This window comes from Myxocyprinus asiaticus, chromosome 32, assembly GCF_019703515.2.
Source record: "Myxocyprinus asiaticus isolate MX2 ecotype Aquarium Trade chromosome 32, UBuf_Myxa_2, whole genome shotgun sequence".
NCBI lineage: Eukaryota > Metazoa > Chordata > Actinopteri > Cypriniformes > Catostomidae > Myxocyprinus > Myxocyprinus asiaticus.
Window position 1 is genome coordinate 31,104,306 of NC_059375.1, and position 20,925 is coordinate 31,125,230.

Below are 20,925 nucleotides of genomic sequence, written 5' to 3' on the forward strand. Positions count from 1 at the left end.
GTTGTTTGAGTGTTTTATCTTACAGTACAATGTAGAGGTATCTACCCTGGCACAAAATAGTTTGGCTATTTTCAGAATGAAATATTAACTTACTAACTGAACTTTGTTCAGTGTACACTGTTGACTATTTTTAAGTAGTAATTGAAACAGTATGTATTACTCCACAATAAGTATTTAAAACAGTTGTCACAAAGACCTCATTACTTTGCTTGTGAGTGGCATCCAGTTATCATTCAATGCAAGTCCAATCAAGTAATGATTCAAGAAAGAGATGTTTAACATCATGGCTGTAATCCTTCTGGTTAATGTATCACACTGCAATGAAGTTCAGCGCATTGCCTTGTATATTGCACATTTTGGCAAATGTAGTTGGTTATTCAGGTATTCTATGCATACAGAAAATTAGCATACTGTTAAGTGTATGTATGTGTGTGTGTATATACAGGTACATCTCAATAAATTAGAATGTCATGGAAAAGTTCATTTATTTCAGTAATTCAACTCAAATTGTGAAACTCCTGTATTAAATAAATTCAATGCACACAGACTGAAGTAGTTTAAGTCTTTGGTTCTTTTAATTGTGATGATTTTGGCTCACATTTAACAAAAACCCACCAATTCACTATCTCAAAAAATTAGAATATGGTGACATGCCAATCAGCTAATCAACTCAAAACACCTGCAAAGGTTTCCTGAGCCTTCAAAATGGTCTCTCAGTTTGGTTCACTAGGCTACACAATCATGGGGAAGACTGCTGATCTGACAGTTGTCCAGAAGACAATCATTGACACCCTTCACAAGGAGGGTAAGCCACAAACATTCATTGCCAAAGAAGCTGGCTGTTCACAGAGTGCTGTATCCAAGCATGTTAGCAGAAAGTTGAGTGGAAGGAAAAAGTGTGGAAGAAAAAGATGCACAACCAACTGAGAGAACCGCAGCCTTATGAGGATTATCAAGCAAAATCGATTCAAGAATTTGGGTGAACTTCACAAGGAATGGACTGAGGCTGGGGTCAAGGCATCAAGAGCCACCACACACAGACGTGTCAAGGAATTTGGCTACAGTTGTCGTATTCCTTTTGTTAAGCCACTCCTGAACCACAGACAACGTCAGAGGCGTCTTACCTGGGCTAAGGAGAAGAAGAACTGGACTGTTGCCCAGTGGTCCAAAGTCCTCTTTTCAGATGAGAGCAAGTTTTGTATTTCATTTGGAAACCAAGGTCCTAGAGTCTGGAGGAAGGGTGGAGAAGCTCATAGCCCAAGTTGCTTGAAGTCCAGTGTTAAGTTTCCACAGTCTGTGATGATTTGGGGTGCAATGTCATCTGCTGGTGTTGGTCCATTATGTTTTTTGAAAACCAAAGTCACTGCACCCATTTACCAAGAAATTTTGGAGCACTTCATGCTTCCTTCTGCTGACCAGCTTTTTAAAGATGCTGATTTCATTTTCCAGCAGGATTTGGCACCTGCCCACACTGCCAAAAGCACCAAAAGTTGGTTAAATGACCATGGTGTTGGTGTGCTTGACTGGCCAGCAAACTCACCAGACCTGAACCCCATAGAGAATCTATGGGGTATTGTCAAGAGGAAAATGAGAAACGAGAGACCAACAAATGCAGATGAGCTGAAGGCCACTGTCAAAGAAACCTGGGCTTCCATACCACCTCAGCAGTGCCACAAACTGATCACCTCCATGCCATGCCGAATTGAGGCAGTAATTAAAGCAAAAGGAGCCCCTACCAAGTATTGAGTCTATATAAACAGTAAATGAACATACTTTCCAGAAGGCCAACAATTCACTAAAAATGTTTTTTTTATTGGTCTTATGATGTATTCTAATTTTTTGAGATAGTGAATTGGTGGGTTTTTGTTAAATGTGAGCCAAAATCATCACAATTAAAAGAACCAGAGACTTAAACTACTTCAGTCTGTGTGCATTGAATTTATTTAATACACGAGTATCACAATTTGAGTTGAATTACTGAAATAAATGAACTTTTCCATGACATTCTAATTTATTGAGATGCACCTGTATATATACATATATTACATTACACTGGTGGCCAAAAGTTTGGAATAATGTACAGATTTTGCTGTTTCGGAAAGAAATTGGTACTTTAATTTACCATTTACGAATACCAAGTGGCATTCAACTGATCACAAAGTATAGTAAGGACATTACTGATGTAAAAAACAGCACCATCACTATTTGAAAAAATTCATCTTTGATCAAATGTAGACAGGCCCCATTTCCAGCAGCCATCACTCCAACACCTTATCCTTGAGTAATCATGCAAAATTGCTAATTTGGTACTAGAAAATCACTTGTCATTACATCAAACACAGCTGAAAGCTTCTTGGTTCGTTAAATGAAGCTTAACAGTGTCTTTGTGTTTGTTTTTGAGTTGCCACAGTATGCAATAGACAATGGCAAAAAAAAAAAAAAAAAAAGAAAGAAACATTTCTTTAGAAACTCATCAGTCAATCATTGTTTTGAGAACTGAAGGCTATACAATGCTTGAAATTGCCAAAAAAACTGAAGATTTCATACAAAGGTGTACACTACAGTCTTCAATGACAATGGACAACTGGCTCTAACAAGAACAGAGATGAAAGGCCAGATGAACAACTAAACAAGAGGATAAGTACATCAGAGTTTCTAGTTCGAGAAATAGACGCCTCACATGTCCTCAGCTGACAGCTTCATTGAATTCTACCCACTCAACAGCAGTTTCATGTACAACAGTAAAGAGAAGACTCAGGGGTGCAGGTCTTATTGGAAGAATTGCAAAGAAAAAGCCACATTTGAAACAGAAAAAGAAAAAGAAAAGGTTAGAGTGGGCAAAGAAACACAGACATTGGACAACAGATAATTGGAAAAGAGTGTTATGGATCTTAACCCCATTGAGCTTTTGTGGGATCAGCTAGACTGTAAGGTGCGTGAGAAGTACCCGACAAGACAGCCACATCTATGGCAAGTGCTACAGGAAGTGTGGGGTGAAATGTCACCGGAGTATCTGGACAAACTGACAGAATGCCAAGGATCTGCAAACCTGTCATTGCTGCACATGGAGGATTTTTTGATGAGAATTCTTTGGTGTAGTTTAAGAAGTTCTAAAAAAAAAAAAAAAAAAAAAAAAAAAATATATATATATATATATATATATATATATATATATATATATATATAATTTTTCACATTATTAATGTCCTGACTATACATTGTGATCAGTTAAATACCACTTTGGTGAATAAAATAACCAAATTATTTCCATAAGAGCAAGATCTGTACATTATTCCAAACTTTTGGCCGCCAGTGTATGTATATATATATATATATATATATATATATATATATATATATATATATATATATACTGTATATACTATATACATTAGTAAGAGTAGTATGTTAGTGTGCTGTTCCAAGCTAGCCTTTGTGTTATTTTTTCACTACTCAAGCTTAATTTTTTTTTCGCTGCAGTCAAGTGTTGTGTAGAACAGTAGCAAAAAAGTTTATAAGTCTTATCAAGAGTAAACTCTGACGGGAAACTGTTAGAAAATGACCTGCCGGACACTTGACTGATTATTAACTGTCACTGACATTACAATTGATCATCACCATTAGCTTATATAGATGTATTTGGTAGTAGCATAGTAAGAAATATATTAATAAAAAGGATTCATCAATACAATGCTAATTAACAGACCCATTTATTCAATATTAAGGCTAATTTGTGTTTTCATCTACGAATAATAGTGCAGTTATCTCAGCGCCATTTAAAGGGATAGTTCACCCAAATATGAAAATTTTCTCATCATGCACTCACCTTCATGCCATCCCAGATGTGTATGACTTTCCTTCTTCAGCTGAACACAAACAAAGATTTTTAGAAAAATATCTAAGCTCTGTAGGTCTTTACAATGCAAGTGAATGGTGGCCAGAAATTTGAAGGTCCAAAAAGCTCATAAAGGCAGCATAAAATAATCCATACGAAGTGGTTAAATACATATCTCAAGAAGTGGTATGATAGGTGTGGGTGAGAAACAGATATTATATTAGAAACAATAGTTGAGTCCTTTTTACTATAAATATTCACTTTCATTTCAACATTCTTTTGTTTTATGGCGATTCTTTGTGCATATTGCCACATACTGGGCAGAGACAGTAAGGGACTTAAATATTGATCTGTTTGTCATCCACACCTATCATATAGCTTCTGAAAATATTAATTTGCTTTGGCTTTACCATTTGCTTTGCACTGAACAATATTCAACTAAAAAAACAAATGTATAACAACATGGTTAAAGAACCTGTGAAATTATGAGGTTTAATGGCAGGATGACTGCATAATCTGACCAAGACAAGGTCAAAGAAAAGCCTGTCCAAGATATTCGACATCAGTTAATTTTCACATAAAACAAGAATACTGTTTTAAAGTATGCCTGTTGTGCGCACATTTACTGTAGTTCAACCCAGCCAGAACAAAACAGGAAATCAATTTGTTAGGTAATGATTGCTAGATATTGAGCAGAGATATGTAGGTCCAGGGGTCATCCAGGCTCAGGTCAACATAATAACTGCCTGCACTAGACCAGTGATTTTTATGGTGGTTGATGTGCATTTGTTACTCATAGAATCATGTTTCCAATTATTATGCTTCTGGTGGGCATATCTGGCCTTACTTTGCCAGTTCAAGCAGTGCCGGTATGTAAACCTGAGAGAATGCATTGAAATAAACGTATATGTTTTACTGGATGATTTTGCACTGGTGTTTGACTGAAATTCTGTTTTAGGGTCTGTTGGATGACCTTTTCACTCTTGTCGATGGTGAGAGTTTTTACATGTTGTTTGGTGTCAGTTTATTTGTTGTTTTCTTGATGGCATGGTCATTTCTCTCTCTCTCTTACAGACATATATGACTACACTTTTAATGAGACAGAAGAACCATCTTCACCTGATATTACTGATGAAACCATTGATTGGATTTTTGACCTCTTTGATGAGCCAGGTAAGAAATACTGTTAGTACACAATAATGTAAATGTAGTAAAGGGGTTTCGCTTTGTTACCCTCCACCACACATGCGTTATTGTCTACTTTTTGCCCCATATTAACTTTTTACTTAAATATTACTTAAATGTTCAGTAAATACTGATATTTAAATGAGTAATACAAAAAATGCATATGACAACTATAATATTCTCTATATAATATAGTTTATATTCTCTAAAGTGGCAACATTAATTGCATTCATATCCATTCTACTGCCATACAATTTAAGCAATTTCTCATCAAATACAATTAATATACTTTATATTCACTTACAAATTTGAATCATTATTGATAGGTGAAAAATCAAATGTTTTACTGAAAGCAAAACTGTATGTCCTCCACACAGTGTACCACGCTAAAAAAATATTTTAAAACAATCATCAGGATGTAGTGTGACTAAGAGAAGCTTTTTATTGGTTTATTCAAATCATCTCTTCATTATTAACCATTTTATTGCCATCTAAAGTGAAGAAAATGGGTTGGTTACGCATGCAATAGAGGGTTAAAGCCATATAACACTAATACTCTAAGAGAATTAACCTTGAAATATTGTAATACTCTTTTACTATAACCTTTATATCAAGAGGACATTAAGCTACATATAGGCTGTGTCTTGTTGGGAAGGCTGCGTCCTCCGGAGATCGCATATTTGTCGGCCGCATACGTCATCGAGGCTGTCTCGTTTCAGAAAAGCCAATATGACACTTCGAATGCGACCTTCTTTCACGGGAATTCTGAGGATGCATGAGGTGTAATCCTTCGTGGGCACTCACAACCCACAATTCTTTGCTTCAACGGAAATGTCTAAAAAAAAAAAAAAGAATGACGCCAATTTGCCCGTAAATATGATGTTCAAACGCAAGTAATGTTAATTCCCAAGTTGAAGTATCTTAGTAGAGGGGTGCAGAGTATATACTATGTATAATTATATTAATATATAATTAAAATAAAGTATTAGACTAAAAGTACACCTGTAAAATCTATTTTCTTTTCTCTTTACATCATTATAACTCTCCTAAAATGTACCTCATACATTCCCTTCCAGAGGGACTTTGTTCCCTTCTCACTCAAAGCGCTCGCGCTTGTTAAAGAGTGGCGTGCTGTCATAGCAACCATGTTACGTTCCGTTTCCGTTTGTCCTAAAAAGGCCGTCGTTTAACCATGGAGGACGCTCAGTATACTGCAGCCTTCAAAGGACTCGCCTACCTAGCATGCAGCCTTCGAAACGAGACACAGCCATTGAGTTCTTTGTGTCCTCTATGATTTACTGATTAAATTTTAGTAGCGTTTTTGGTTGTTTTATACTGTTCATACTGATTAACTGAATACACAGATTAATTTAATGTTCAACAAACTTTCATCTTCCCACTTCTGTAGACGTGTGTGATCCAAATCCCTGTCAGAACAATGGAGTGTGTGAAATCAAAGCGAATGGTGGCTACAAATGCGTCTGTCCAGAGCCTTACATTGGCAAAAAGTGTCAGGACGGTGAGATCACCAAACACTGTTCAAAAATACAAAGCCAATTAAAAAGTAAGAGTGTGAATCATTCACAGCTCTTTATGCTTGCATCTTCCAGAGAGGAATTTATGTAAAAATGTGAAGTGTGGTAATGGTGTATGTGTCAAAACTCAAGAAGCCCCATTCTACATATGCAAGTGCCAGGTCCCCTATGAGGGCCCTCAATGCAGGAAACGTGAGTATCCCTGTATCCAGTGTCTAGAGAGACAAATTCATTACTCTTAAAGTGTTTCTTTCATCCAACACCAAAGATGTTAGTTAATTAAATGTTAACAATAAGTTAACTACGTTTGTTTGAAATTTTGGATATATGTTTTTTAAATGAGGCCACGTCCACCCTAATATACTTTTGGTTGAGAATACATTTATTTTGCTACGTTTACATCTCTCATCAACACTAACGACATTTTGCTCTTATGAAAACAGAGCATTATGAAAACACTTTCCAAAAGTTGCATACTTTGCAAAATGATGACATTGGGAAACTGAAAACAGTTCTCAAACAAAAAATGGATTAATGTGGTTGTGGCTTTCGAAAACGGTCTCCATACCGCATACTTTGAAAAACTATGCAATTAAGAAACTTAAAATGGAGTGTTCAGATGAAAAGGGATTAGGCCACATCCACACAAATTTGTTTAAATTCAAAACCTCAGTATGCAGTTAAGAAGAGCATTTCAAAACACTCCATTATCGGTTCTAGTGTGGACGAGAGGTGTAACTGTAACAAAATCAATGCGTTTTCAAACAAAAACATATTAGTATGGATGTGGTCTACTAATCCTTTTTTGTTTGAAAATGTTTTGATTTTGCTACGTTTATGCCTCTAATCCACTCTGGAATGGCGTTTTCCGCATTCTTTGGAAAACGATTATGAATACTTTATAACTCAATTTTCAGTTTCCTAACGACATCGTTTTCCAAAGTATGAGGTCACTATTGGTCAAAATATATACAGTACATCATCATTCCCCTTACAAAAAATCTAGAGTTCTGGCAAACTAGCCACAAACTTTCAACACATTTTCCACTCATTATTTTCACATGCAAATGAGTTTGTGATTCACTGCAGATGTTTGCCAGAAGTTTGCAGCTCTTTACTGGTAGTGGTGAACCTGCAGCAAAACTTTGGCAACAATTTGCTGCAAAGCTGATTTGCATGTGAAAATATTCAGTGGCGAATTTGTCAGAAAGTTTACGTCAAATTTGCCATGAGCTCTCAATTTTTGTAAGAGGAATGATGACGTACTGTATATATTTTGACCAGTAGTGACCTCATACTTTGGAAAACGATGTCATTAGGAAACTGAAAATTGAGTTTTCAAACAAAAACAGAATAGTATGGATGTGGCCTAAGACTGTATTGAAATGAAACTTGATGCTGAAATTGTTTTTCTCTCCTCCTTAAAATGTATATTTATTCTATCTTGCTTGCTTGTGTACTTGTTATGTTTGCAAAATTAGCCTCTGCTTGTAATCCAAGTCCATGCCTAAATGGAGGAACATGCGTTAAAGGCCGAACAAGAGCCAGCTTTATGTGTGAATGTCCACAAAACTACACTGGGAGGTTCTGCCAAGTTGGTAATATACTGTGCTGCTAAATTTATTTTCTCCATGTTTCAGATTCTGCAGAAAGTCTCCATTATACAACTGGTACATTAAACTACCCTGTATACTGTGGTAGTAATGCCTGTGTATATGTCATCATTAGGTCCAAATGATTGCTACGAGGGGAATGGTGAATCATACAGAGGTTTTGTCAGTGAGACAGTGGAAGAACTGGAATGTCTACCCTGGAACTACTATCGTGTTTCCCATAAGGATTTTGAGGGTAATGATGGCATCGGACACCACAGTTACTGCAGGTAAGAATTCATTGTAAATGTAAGAAAATCTCACAATGATTTGTGATGCCTCATGTTCTCTTGAGTATTATTTTTGTCACTTAAGAAATCCGGATGGAGATCGGGAACCCTGGTGCTTTGTCAAACAGAAGGGCAAGGTCCGGTGGGACTACTGTAATGTCAAGCCATGCCTTAAACAAGGTATATATATTCCATCTGCTTTTTAAAGGGATTAAGTCTAAATGAAACTTATGTTGTTCATTAACTGACTTTCTGTGAAACACAAAAGGAGATATAAGGCAGAATGTTTGGGACTGGTAGCCTGTCACCATTCACCTTCATTCCATCTTTTTTATTCTGTACAATGAAAGTGAAGGGTGACTGAGGTGACTGTACCACTTTACCTATTTATCGAATTGTCTGTGAATTAAATTTCACAGATCCAGTTAAACCCTCCACGACCCCTGCAAAGCTGGAATTTTCTGGCTGTGGAAAAACTGGTCAGGCTAGTATGATAGCTCCAAGGATATTTGGTGGGAGGAAGTCCTTGCCTGGAGCCCATCCCTGGCAGGCCTCGCTTCAGGTACGCCCCGAGGGCTCTAATGGACACTACACCCACAACTGTGGAGGGACCCTTATTGATTCTTGTTGGGTCCTAACTGCAGCTCACTGTATGTAAGTATTACTCTGGGGAGGCACTGCTGTTGCATTGGGACTATGCAAAGGTGGCATATCCACAGATTGCCCGCATCCTGTTCTGATGCATATGGTGCAGAAAAAGGGCAAAACCTGGCTGAAATTGACAGTTCTAATCTGATTGGCTGGATTTACACAACTTCTGGGAGTAAGGGCACATCGTTTTTCTTTTGTTTTGTTTTTTTGCCTAGAAAGTCATGTTTAGAAGGAACCAGGGCTGCAACAAAAGATTTAAGTCAAACAGTCATTGAAAATACAAAAGTGCACAATATAACAGCAATGATCAGATTTATGTAAATAATTAAAACTGATGTAATTTCTGAACCACTAGTGCCACCGAACGGAACTGCAAAAATAAACAATGTTTTCTAAACAGCATTCTGAATACGCCCATCACCTGCAGTTGTTCAAACAGTCAGATAGACCCGCCCTCAACTCACACCACTGGTTGAGTAACGTTGTTGGGGTGGGTCGCTTAAAACAAAAACAGGAATTTTTATAGTGCCACAGAGACACAGTGTATACAGTTTTTGAGAAAATTAACCTATGAATGGCTTATGTATAGTTGTCTCTGCATAATAAGCTGGGAAAGAAGAAAGTATTTTAACACTGAAAAAAAGTTACATCAGCATTAAAGGGATAGTTAAAAAAAAAAAAGAAACCTGCTGAACACAAGCAAAGATTTTTAGAAGAGTATCTCAGCTCTGTAGGTCAATACAATGCAAGTGAATGGTGATCAGGCCTTTGAAGTTCCCAAAAGGAGATAAAGTCAGAAAAAAGTAATCAATAATACTCCAGGGATTAAATCAATGTCTTCTGAAGTGATCATGTTAGATTTAGGTGAGAATAGACCAAAATGTTATTCCTTTTCACTGTACATCTTGAAACAGTCTCTAGGCACGATCATGATTTCAAGCTCAATTACAGTTTCTAGTGCTTGATGCATGCGCAGAGCGCTAGATGGCGCAACAGGAAGTGTAATCGAACCTGAAATCATGATCACCTAGGAGACATTTGTCAATATGTACAGTAAAAAAGGAGTTACATTTTGGTCTGTTCTCATCCTAAACAAACTGGATCAATTCAGAAGACATTAATTAAACCACTGATTTTTTTAATCTCCTTTTTGCAGCTTGATCACCATTCACATGCATTGTATGGTCCTACAAAACAGAGATATTCTTCTAAAAATCTTCGTTTGTGTTCAGCAGAAGACAGTCATACACATCTGGGATGGCATGAGGGTGAGTAAATGATGAGAGAATTTTCATTTTTGTGTAAACTAACCCTTTAAGTTGTTATTTATTTTCATGATTACATAAATTATGATGTTGTATTATAGAAACTTTACTTTTTTACAGGAGTTTGGAATGTGACATTTTCAAATCCATATGCAAATGTAACAATTAAACTATCTTTGCGTGGCTTAATCACGGCAGTGAAGAAGGTGAGGAGATAAGGGTGGAGCTGGGTGGTGTTAACCTTGAGAGAGATAACCCTGCAAAGCAGTTTCTGGAGGTGGAGAAAGCCATTGTTCACGAGAACTACACAGAGACAGCTGAAGCCTTGTATAATGATATAGGTGATTCTGTCTATCTATCTATATAGGCTCTAAAGTTCTATATTTATTCTAGACATTGTTACAGTAGTATTTCATCTCTGACTTTCTCCTTAAGTTCACACAGTGCTTTTCTTTCTTATCCATGCCAGCTCTGTTGAAACTGAAGGCAATAAATGTACAGTGCGCCAATGAGACCAGGTCTGTTAAGGCAGCATGTCTCCCCACCGATCCATTCCCTGATGAAACACAGTGCACCATATCAGGATATGGGCTCACTGAGAAAGGTGTGGCTTCTGTATTCAGTATTTCACTGTGCACATCCACCTTAGCACCATCTGTCTCTGGGCCTATTACTAGCTGAACTCTATTGCTCTTTCTTGTAGACGATTCTGCCTCTCCTCAGCTACTGGATGCGAAGGTTCTCCTGATCTCTCAGAGACGCTGTATGTCTCAGAATATCTATGGAAACAGATTGGATGATACCATGATGTGTGCTGGGTATATGCAGGGAAAGATTGACTCTTGTCAGGTGTGTGTGTGGACAGTAGGATGATTGTTTCCATATAAACATCACCCTATCACACATTTGCTACTTTGTCACAAAAATTGATTGCAGTGTGTAAAACCAATGCTTTGACTACCTGTAGGGTGATTCTGGTGGACCACTGGTTTGTCAGAAAGACCAAATTCATTATGTCTACGGTGTGGTGAGTTGGGGTGACAGCTGCGGAAAGAAGAACAAACCAGGAGTCTATACTCGCGTCAACAAATTCATTGATTGGATCAATGAAAAGATGCGTTCAGCTTAGGTTTGTGCCTTTTAAAAGGCTTTAAAGGGATAGTTCAGCAAAAAATGAAAATTCTCTCATTTACTCACTCTCATGCCATCCCAGATGTGTATGACTTCTGGCAGATCCATACAATGCAATTGAATGGTGGCAGGACCCTTGAAGATCCAAAAAACATATTACGGCAGTATAAAAGTAATCAATAAAATGGCAGTGGTTAAATCTATATCTTCAGAAGCAATATGATGGGTAAGAAACAGATCAATGACCATTTTTTACTACAAATTCTCCTCCCTACCCATTAGGTGGCAACATACACAAAGAATACCAATCATAAAAAATAAAAAAAATGCCCATTTGATAGTGGAAATTAATAGTACATTTATGCTGCATTTATAAGCTTTTTGAACCTTCAAAGTTCTGGCCATAATTCGCTTGCATTGTATGGACCAAGAGTTTAGATAGTCTTCTAAAAATATTAATTTGTGTTAAGCAGAAGACACACATCTGGGATGGCATGAGGGTGAGTAAATAAGAGAATTTTCATTTTGGGGTGAACTCTCTCTTTAAGCTTCAATGCCAGTACTAATAGCTGAAAGAGAAGACTTTACATGAAGAAAATGATTTTACAGTCATTTACAAATATATACAGTACATGATCTGCAGTTTACAGTTATATGCAGAATGGGCAGCCAGTACTTTAGATTAAAAAAATGTAACCATCTCAATTTTAGTGAGCTATATTACAGGGCTGAGAAGCACATGCTTGTGTTTTGCAAATTACAACAAAAGAATGAACACTGAATCAATTACAAATGTAAAATTTTTTACCATGTATTGTCTCAACTAATTTAGTGTTCTGAACCCAAAGGAACCAGGAAACATTACTAGCCATGTAGTCATTTTTAGACTTTGTGCAGGTCACCTCCACCTTAACACTGGTACTCGTTTATACTTTTTTGTAAGTCATTCATGTAATGGGTTGTAAAAAATCACTCATTGAAGGCAAATTCTTCAAATGCCTTTTGAAAGTGTTTTCGGCAAATTAGCCATGTGAAATTTCATAGGGGACATAAGAGGTATTCTGGATTCTAATATTGCCAAGTGTTTAGTTTGGATCCATCAATGAGGTAAAGAGTATCACTACACTGTGGTTCAATTAAATCTATTTCCAGTAAGAAGGGATTAATTCTTACCCAACAGAGGCACCAGAAAATGACTGAAGAATTAGTATACACTAAATGCTCAGAGAAAGAAAACCTTTATTAGCATTCATATGGAAATTACAACTAATTGTATTTCACAGACAATAACACCTACCAAAATGATATCTTGATCTACTTCCAAAGATATAAAATAGGCTCAGATATTGACATTATAGTGGGCATCCACAAAAGGACTTGCACAGAATCTTTCTGCATAAAGAATGAATGCTGCAGCCAATCTTATCTCAAATCAAGACATTACATAGGAGCAATCAGGAGAATACTGGAAACAGCCAAGCACTCTGCACTGCAACACGCCACCTTAACAGCTAACCAGCAAAACACAACTGCTACGCAACTGCGCCTAGTGCATAAGAAATACACAAGAAAAATATTAGAATCATGTTGCTGTAATATTTTAATTTAAACCATAACAATACCTGCTTGGTTAGCAACGGTTCATAATGACACTTTTACACAAGCATGATTTTGTATTTGAAGGCCATCACCCAGCCAATTTTCTACCCAGTCACATCTAATAAGGTCAAAGAAATGATATGCACAACATCCAACATTTTCCTTTAATGATGTTTATTAAGAAAAAGAAAAAAAAAAAGTTAATAAATTGTGATTAATAAACTTTATAGTCTGGGAGTTTCAATAACATGGGGTAATAAACAAATGCAAACACTACCAAAAACGAAGAGAAACTATTTCACTTTGTAGCTCCAATTAAGCATAAAGAATTTAATATCACATGGAATTCGAAGTGTGATACAAAGCAATTTTGGGCAACAGAAAATAAACAATCATTTAAAATTTTAGACCAAGTTACAATAACCTTTGGTCTGATATATGGATAATTTGGGTATCCTCAGATGGACATCTCCATTCGATGCGATCCTTTAAGTTTCGATCACTTGACATCTAGAAGAAAAAAATAAGAACAAGTTAGTTTCAAAGAGCTTCAGAACAGAGAACCCTAAACTATACAAGCCACATTTTGCTTGTATGTTTCCATAAAACAAGGCATTGGCTCTATGTATACCATGCTCGGATCGTGGTCATCGGTTAGGTGAAAAAAAAAAAAGGAACCATTTAAATCAATGTGAATTTGCTTTATTTATGGTATTGCTTTAGCTCATGTACCCTATTTTGTTCTTCAAGAAACCTAAAGGAAAAAGCCAAACCTGGGGGTGGAATACATACTTCTCAAAGCCACTTTAAGTGTCAGCAAGCTAAGGTATAACCCATTTACTGCCAGTTAGAGCAGTATTTGGCCATTATGTAATTTAATAAATTACATTTAGGCCTATAAAAGCACACCAAGGACACTCAGCTGCCTGATTGCTTAAACTAGCTCAGAGAACACACCCCATATCCATTCCCGCTTTTGCCTATGCCACAACAGACATGAGCTTGTGACAAGGATGATGGAAAGGTCTCAGTCCATTGTCCTTCAGACGTACCTCAACACCACCTCAACACTCAATGAGACCGACCTGCTCCATAGCAACCGCCAATCAGCAGCAGGCAGCCAATGGTCGGATCACACACTAACTGCTCTCAAACTGCCCCAAACTCCTCTTTTGCAAACAGGAATCAGCAGCTTGGAGGAAAGAATTCCACATTTAGATGAAATGTGTACCACCCAAAATCCATTGATTTCAAAACAATCAAATACTTACTGTGTTGGACCCAATAATGGCTCTAAAGTAGATATCCATTGTAAGGTTTAGAATATGCATTAAAAAGTACCTTAAAATCATGCAGTTCTGAGATCAGCTCAGTAGAGTGGAGATTTCAGACAGGATGCTGTGAAAAACTGTCAAACTAAACCATCTCATACCCTAGTTTTAAAAATTATGCTACTATAAACTGTAAAACCTGACACCTGCGTTAAGGGAATGCATCTACCGCCAGTTTACCAACATTAAAATGAACTTAAGCCTTGCAAATCAATATCTATTTTCCCTCCGACTTGATGAGAAAGGAGAGGAGTGAAACAGGAGAAGAAAATGCATTTGCGTTCTTTATTTTAAAGCATTTTAATTGATTTGTGATCTACGCATTGGTTTACTCTGCACAAAGCAAAGTCAATTAAGTTTAGGATTATTGACAATATAAAGAGAACAGAATCCCAGTGGAATCTAAAAGATGCATTGGTCATTACATTTCTAAGAAAACAACACAAATTTCCCCAAATTGTATGAAATCTAGGAAATACAGTCTCTTTGGCTTACCTAAATTTCACGATTCAGTGGCAGCTCCATCGTCCTCTGGAGATTTGGGTATGCTTCTTGATCTGGATCTTGATTTGGATCCTTTATTCGATCTGGGAGTACGACTCCTGGAGCGAGACTTGGATTTGGACCTTGAGCGGGACCTGGAAGGTGATTTGGTCTTGCTCCTGCGGGGTGTATGGGATTTGGAGCGAGACCGGGAGTCGGACCTGGATCTAGACCGGCTGTAGCGGGATCTGCTGCGGGAACGGGATCGACTCCTGCTTCTGGATCTGCTGTGTCTCCTGCGACGAGGACTACGGCTAGAAACAGACAAAGAACACATCAGGAACAGAGTCTTCTTTACACAGATGAACAATAATAAGTAGGTTTGAAGATGTAACAGAAGTATTACAACCAATAACAAACATTACAAAGCTTAACAGATCAGTAGAGTACGTACTTTCAAATATGTTTAGTTTGTTTGGTGTTTATTGCCATATCGGCTACAATGGCTATTTCATGGCACATACAGGTGGCGATCAAACAATTCATAAATACAACACACCTTGCAAAAATACACAAAAAAGGAAGACTATTCAATCCAGTACAGTAAACCAATTCTATTAAAGATCCTTTAGTTGCACTTTTTATTAAAAGTCCAAGAGCTTTCCTGGGCACGTCTTTCAAAGTTTTTCCAGATATAAATCATTGTCTCATGAGCACATGCTTCACAATCAAAAGCGTGTTACAATGTTGCCGTTTTGGTGGTTCTTCACCTTCCAAAAAATACCCACGGGTCAGTCTAGTGTGGCCTATACGACACTTGAGGTCCAAGGGTGGGATTCTGCACTCTTTAATTCTTTCTGTAATACTTTCAAATATGAAGGCATACAAAATTATTCAAAGAGGACAGGGTAGGATTTTTTTTCTGTAACACTTTTGCAGTCCCTTGCAATAAGTTTACAATTGTTTTACTACAGTAACCATATTTTAACCTTCATATTCGTAGTAAAATCAGTGATACAGGAAAACGAAAAAAATTGTGGTTATGTTTTTACTAAAAATACTATGGTAAAACCATAGAAACCACCAGATGGTTAATCCACAGTAGAAACATGGTTACTATATGGATACAGTATACTGTATTTTTATTATTTTTTTTATCCCCTTTTCTCCCAATTTGGAATGCCCAATGCCCACTACTTAGTAGGTCCTCGTGGTGATGCGGTTACTCACCTCAATCCGGGTGGCATAGAACAAGTCTCAGTTGCCTCCGCTTCTGAGACCGCCAATCGTTGTGCATGACACCGGAGACTCGCACCATGTGGAGACTCATGCTACTCCACGAGCCCCATTGAGAGGGAGAACCACTAATCACGACCAAGAGGTGGTTACCCCATGTGACTCTACCCTCCCTAGCAACTGGGCCAATATGTTTGCTCACTCCAGGGGTGGTAGTCAGCATCTATACTTGCTGAGCATCCAGGCCCCCTCAGTATACTGTATCAAAATCATGGTTTCCACCAAACTATAGTATACTATAGTTAATAAAATTATTTTTATTTCCGTAGTTTGTGTATTATCACTATGGTTTCACTACGAATATCATTGTTAAAATATGGTTTATGTAGTAAAACAGAAGTAACCTTTTACGAGGGAACGCAAAACTTTCAGAATTTTTTTTATAAAAATAAATCCTGCCCTGTCTTCAAAAGGGCTTCGTCCACATCTTAACGTAAATTCCCCGGGGGGGGGGGGGGCGGACAGAAACCATGGTGGCCAAAATTGTATTATGTTACCATGTGTCCATAATAATCTGGGACCTCGTTCAACGCGTCTTAAACTTTAGTCAACTTAATTTCTTTGGTTGACAATAACTCTTGGAACCATGATATTCTGGGGAAAAGCATGTTACCGTTGTATTTTGTGTCGAGGTTCGTGGGCAACTGCTGTGTTTGTTTGGCAAACTGGCTTTGGTCCATTCAAACGATTCGCTATTAATTGGCCAGAAATGTGACGCAATTATACCAAATTAAGACGGATGGAATACATTCTAAACGCTTCAAATAACCATTATAATGAAAATAAATTGCATTCGTCATGAAACAGTGCACATGTTCGCTTAGACTTAAAAACTGTAGCACGTGTTGTCTCGAGCACAGCGAGGCCTAAGGGCCTCAAACTGAAACCGCTCGCTAATTTTAATGTTATAACAAATAGGCTAAAATCACGGTATGGAATTTTAAAAGCAGGAGACATTTATGAGGGCCTTACCTGCGGCTTCTCCGCCCGTATCCCCCAGATCTCCTCGGCGGGGCTCCGCGGCGACTGTAGTGCGAGTCTGGCGGGCGCCCGTATCGCGCCATTTGCACGCGCAACTCGCGCCCGTCCAGAAGCGCACCGTCCATGGCGTCCATCGCGTCTTCCGCGTCCCGCTTATCGTGGAAACGGACGAAGGCGAACCCGCGACTCTCCTTCGTGTACCGGTCTCTCGGGATGTAGACGTCTCCGACTCGGCCGTACTTCTCGAAAACACGCCGCAGCGTTTCTGGCGACGTGCGGTAGGTCAGATTGTCGACTTTTAAAGATGTCATGCCCTCAACGTCGGGCGGAGGCCTGCCGTAACTCATCCTGAATCACGAACCCTACTGCTGCGCACTACGCGAAGAATAAAGCAGTTACTTGTGAGAATTACGGGAAAAATATCGAACCATTCGGGAGAGTCTTAAGCAGCACGCTGTGTGGACAACACTCTAAGATGGCGGTAAGAGGATTTCCGGGGTTGGTGGAGCTCGTTTTTATTTCCTTCGCAAGGGGAGGAAGTAATGCCACCTAGTGTCATCTGAGTGACACTACAAGCTACTCGTCTAGGAATGTGAGATTTGGCAAGAGTGGGAATAAAATAAAACAAAAAATATAATTTTATTACGTTTTATCGCCGGGCTCAACTACATTGTTTTTACAATCTCGATACATTTTCTTTATCTAAAGTTTGTGCGGGAAAGGGTCTATCTGCGTCCTGCAAGTCACGCCCACTACAAGTTTCGCCCCCTTCAAATGACTGGCGAAATGTTTATTTGGAGACCCGTAGTAACCCTACACCTATACATAATACTATTCCTAAACCTAACCCTAACCAGAAATATTAAAAATTCAATTTGATCAAATTATTAAATATACCAGAAGAAAGTGCTAAGCTAAAAGGCTAACCAGCTAGCTTGTAAGCTAACTGGAGAAAACAAAACAGAGAAATGTTGAATTTGTTTTTTGTTAAAGTACCTCTGAGACTATAAATCATTTATTTTGGGAGTTTCCTAAAGTGAAAGTCTTTCGGAGAGAGTTGAAAAATTATTTCCAATGACTGTTGAAAGATTGTTCATTTTGAAAAAAATGGATGATAATGTTAAAGTGGATCTCAATTGACAATGATGCAAATGTAGTATTTATATGTGATGCATTATTACAATGGCTCGTTTTTATATACATAAAGTTAAAGGTGCACTCAGTAACTTTTGTCTTTGTGTCATCTTGGACTTACACTGACACCTAACAGCTTGGATGCAGCATAATTTAAAATCAATAGTTTTCAGTTTTAACTGCCATGATCACAGTCAGCCATGATGATTACTTTAATCAATGAATGAAAGTGTCAAATAATAGGACGATTACTGAGATTAAGCGTATTCGGCTGGTCACGTGATTCTAAAATGGCAACCTCCATGTGTGGACCCTCTCCATGTAGTATTTGTACATATTTTTATATGTACTCTTGTTTGTACTATTTGAATTCGTTTAAATAATAATAATACAAAAAGTTAAATTTGACCATTTATATCTTCAGTTTAATAATATGATATGTGACATACAATTTAAAAGTTATTCTTTGTCATATTTATTGCGATTGCATTGGATTTTAAACGTTCTTTCAGCCAATAGAGTCACTCTATAATCCAAAGGGCCGTTGCTTGGAGTGGGCATGTCGTGTAGTTGGTGTTCCTTGTTGTCTTGCGGGACACAGACAGATACACTTGTTTTAATGGAGTTTCATGATTGAATTCTGAATGGACTTAATATTCAGAAGAAGGGACTAGTCTTCAGGCTGCAGCTTAAAGAAAATCTGAACACACGCACGCACACACACACACACACACACAGACAAACTTGTTTTTATATCATTGTGGAGACTCTCCATAGACTTCCACGCATTTTATGGTTTTTATACAGACCTAATGATAATTTATATCCCCTAACCCTACCCCTAAACCTAACCCTCACAGAATCTTTTTTGCATTTTTACATTTTCAAAAAAACAAGCCATAAGCCAATTCCCTCGTGGGGACCGCTGGCTAGGTTTTACTATCCTTGTAGGGACATTTGGTCCCTACAATGCAGCATAAACATGTACACACACACACACACACACACACACACACACAATATTCATCATTGCAACAGTTTATCTAATTTTGTTATCTAATTAAATTTATTCTCATTCACATTGTGATTGTATGCAATGACAACAGAGAATCTTCAGTGTTTTTATAGACTGACAGAATCTGAATCAGAATGAACTTTATTGCCAAGTATGCTTACATATATAAGAAATTTGACATGGTGACAGAAGCTTCCAGTGCACAAACAATACAACAACAAGACAGAAATAATAATAATAATAAAAAAAAATAGAATAAAGAACAAAAATAAAGTGAATAGAATATAAAGTTTATATAGAAATACACAATAAGACACAAAAATATATGTATATATAAATACATTCTGTTATATAACTGTCTGGTTTGGTTCAGCTACGAAATCAGACATCAGAAGACTACAAAGGACAGTTCGGACTGCTGAGAGGATTATTGATTATTGGAACTGTTGCCTTCTGGCCGTCGCTTCAGAGCTCTGACCACCAGAACTGTCAGGCACAGGAACAGTTTTTTCCCTCAGGAACAGTTAAATCTCATGAACAGTTAAAACTGCCCTATTGAGCAATAATTAATGTGCAATACACAGCTTAGTCTTTTTATATTATCCAACACATCCAACCTCTTCTGCCATTACATTCCCTTGCACTGTACATAACCGATTTGTATTTAGATTTGCACTACGTATGTGTATGTGTGTGTGTATGTATGTATGTATATGTATGTATATATATATTCATATATGTGTATATGTGTATATATGTGTGTATGTATGTATATGTATGTGTGTGTATATGTATGTATATGTATGTATGTATATATATTGTCTATTGTGTATTCGATATATACTTATTTTCAATATTTATCTAATTTTTTTTTTATTCAATTTTAATTATTTTTTTAAAGTCTTGTTGCTGTTTTGTATTGTGTAGTGGAAGCTCCTGTCACCAAGACAAATTCCTTGTATGTGTAACTTGGCAATAAAGCTCATTCTGATTATATACAGTGCAAGGCAATGTAATGTGCAGAAGAGGTAGGATATGTTAAATAAATATAATTGACTAAGCTTGTTATTGCACATAATTATTGCTCAATGGGGCAGTTTAAACTGTTCATGAGATGGTATATATATATATATATATATATATATATATATATATATATATATATATATATATATATATATATATATATAGATATATAAATAATAAAGTGCTGTGCACACTTGATCATTAATAAGGGGACCTGTTTATTTTTTTTTATTTTATTTTTTTTAGATAGAGCTCAGTGATGGAAGGGCTACTAATGAAACATCAGTTACCCTATTATGCCCTTACTGCACTGCAGTAAATCACTTCACAGTTTCGGGGAAGGTCACGTTTGGCGAAGCAGAATCCGTTATTGTACTGCACCAAACCTCAAGTCTGGATTTAAGCCTGTCATCAGGGGTGGCCAATAGCGCTTCTGAGGGACAGTAATAGAGCATTGATCATTGGGTGGCAGATCTTACTAACAACAAACTGTATCTAAAACGTTTTTTTTCTCCAGGTGGGGCTTGGCGGCTCAGATAGTAAAATCCTCCATTGAGCCGTATTCCAATTTCAAGA

At 37.3% G+C, this 20,925-nt stretch overlaps 2 protein-coding genes across 7 annotated transcripts; one reads left to right on the plus strand and one right to left on the minus strand.

The window, feature by feature from the left end:
* Positions 1-4,577: 4,577 nt before the first annotated feature.
* On the plus strand, positions 4,578-12,296 carry habp2 (hyaluronan binding protein 2). Its single transcript, XM_051667157.1, has 13 exons — positions 4,578-4,704; positions 4,794-4,827; positions 4,910-5,008; positions 6,429-6,539; positions 6,631-6,747; positions 8,037-8,153; positions 8,284-8,437; positions 8,523-8,617; positions 8,857-9,091; positions 10,552-10,694; positions 10,823-10,957; positions 11,057-11,202; positions 11,321-12,296. Exons 1-13 carry the CDS (start codon positions 4,639-4,641, stop codon positions 11,480-11,482), a joined length of 1,614 nt encoding a protein of 537 aa, XP_051523117.1. The 5' UTR covers positions 4,578-4,638; the 3' UTR covers positions 11,483-12,296.
* Positions 12,297-12,706: 410 nt separating this feature from the next.
* On the minus strand, positions 12,707-17,672 carry LOC127423105 (serine/arginine-rich splicing factor 2-like). 6 transcript variants are annotated; one of them, XR_007894281.1, is made up of 5 exons: positions 17,166-17,672; positions 14,910-15,211; positions 14,136-14,275; positions 13,508-13,593; positions 12,707-13,030 (listed from the first exon to the last, which is right to left on the minus strand). XR_007894281.1 is itself a non-coding variant. In XM_051667158.1 (3 exons), exons 1-2 carry the CDS (start codon positions 17,519-17,521, stop codon positions 14,917-14,919), a joined length of 651 nt encoding a protein of 216 aa, XP_051523118.1. In that variant the 5' UTR covers positions 17,522-17,672; the 3' UTR covers positions 12,707-13,593; positions 14,910-14,916. The 6 variants fall into 6 exon arrangements, 2 of the variants coding, with proteins under 2 accessions (XP_051523118.1, XP_051523120.1); XR_007894279.1 differs by lacking the exon at positions 14,136-14,275; XR_007894278.1 differs by having other exon boundaries at positions 12,707-13,593.
* Positions 17,673-20,925: the final 3,253 nt, after the last annotated feature.

Bases quoted from the DNA above. Each gene is read 5' to 3' on its own strand.
- habp2 (XM_051667157.1), top strand. From the start codon at position 4,639: ATGTTTCCAATTATTATGCTTCTGGTGGGCATATCTGGCCTTACTTTG. The intron at 6,540-6,630 runs GTGAGATCACCA...TGCATCTTCCAG, and splicing joins TGGCAAAAAGTGTCAGGACG to AGAGGAATTTATGTAAAAAT. The intron at 6,748-8,036 runs GTGAGTATCCCT...TTGCAAAATTAG, and splicing joins GGGCCCTCAATGCAGGAAAC to CCTCTGCTTGTAATCCAAGT.
- LOC127423105 (XM_051667158.1), bottom strand. From the start codon at position 17,521: ATGAGTTACGGCAGGCCTCCGCCCGACGTTGAGGGCATGACATCTTTA. The intron at 15,212-17,165 runs GTAAGGCCCTCA...GTCTGTTTCTAG, and splicing joins TACGGGCGGAGAAGCCGCAG to CCGTAGTCCTCGTCGCAGGA.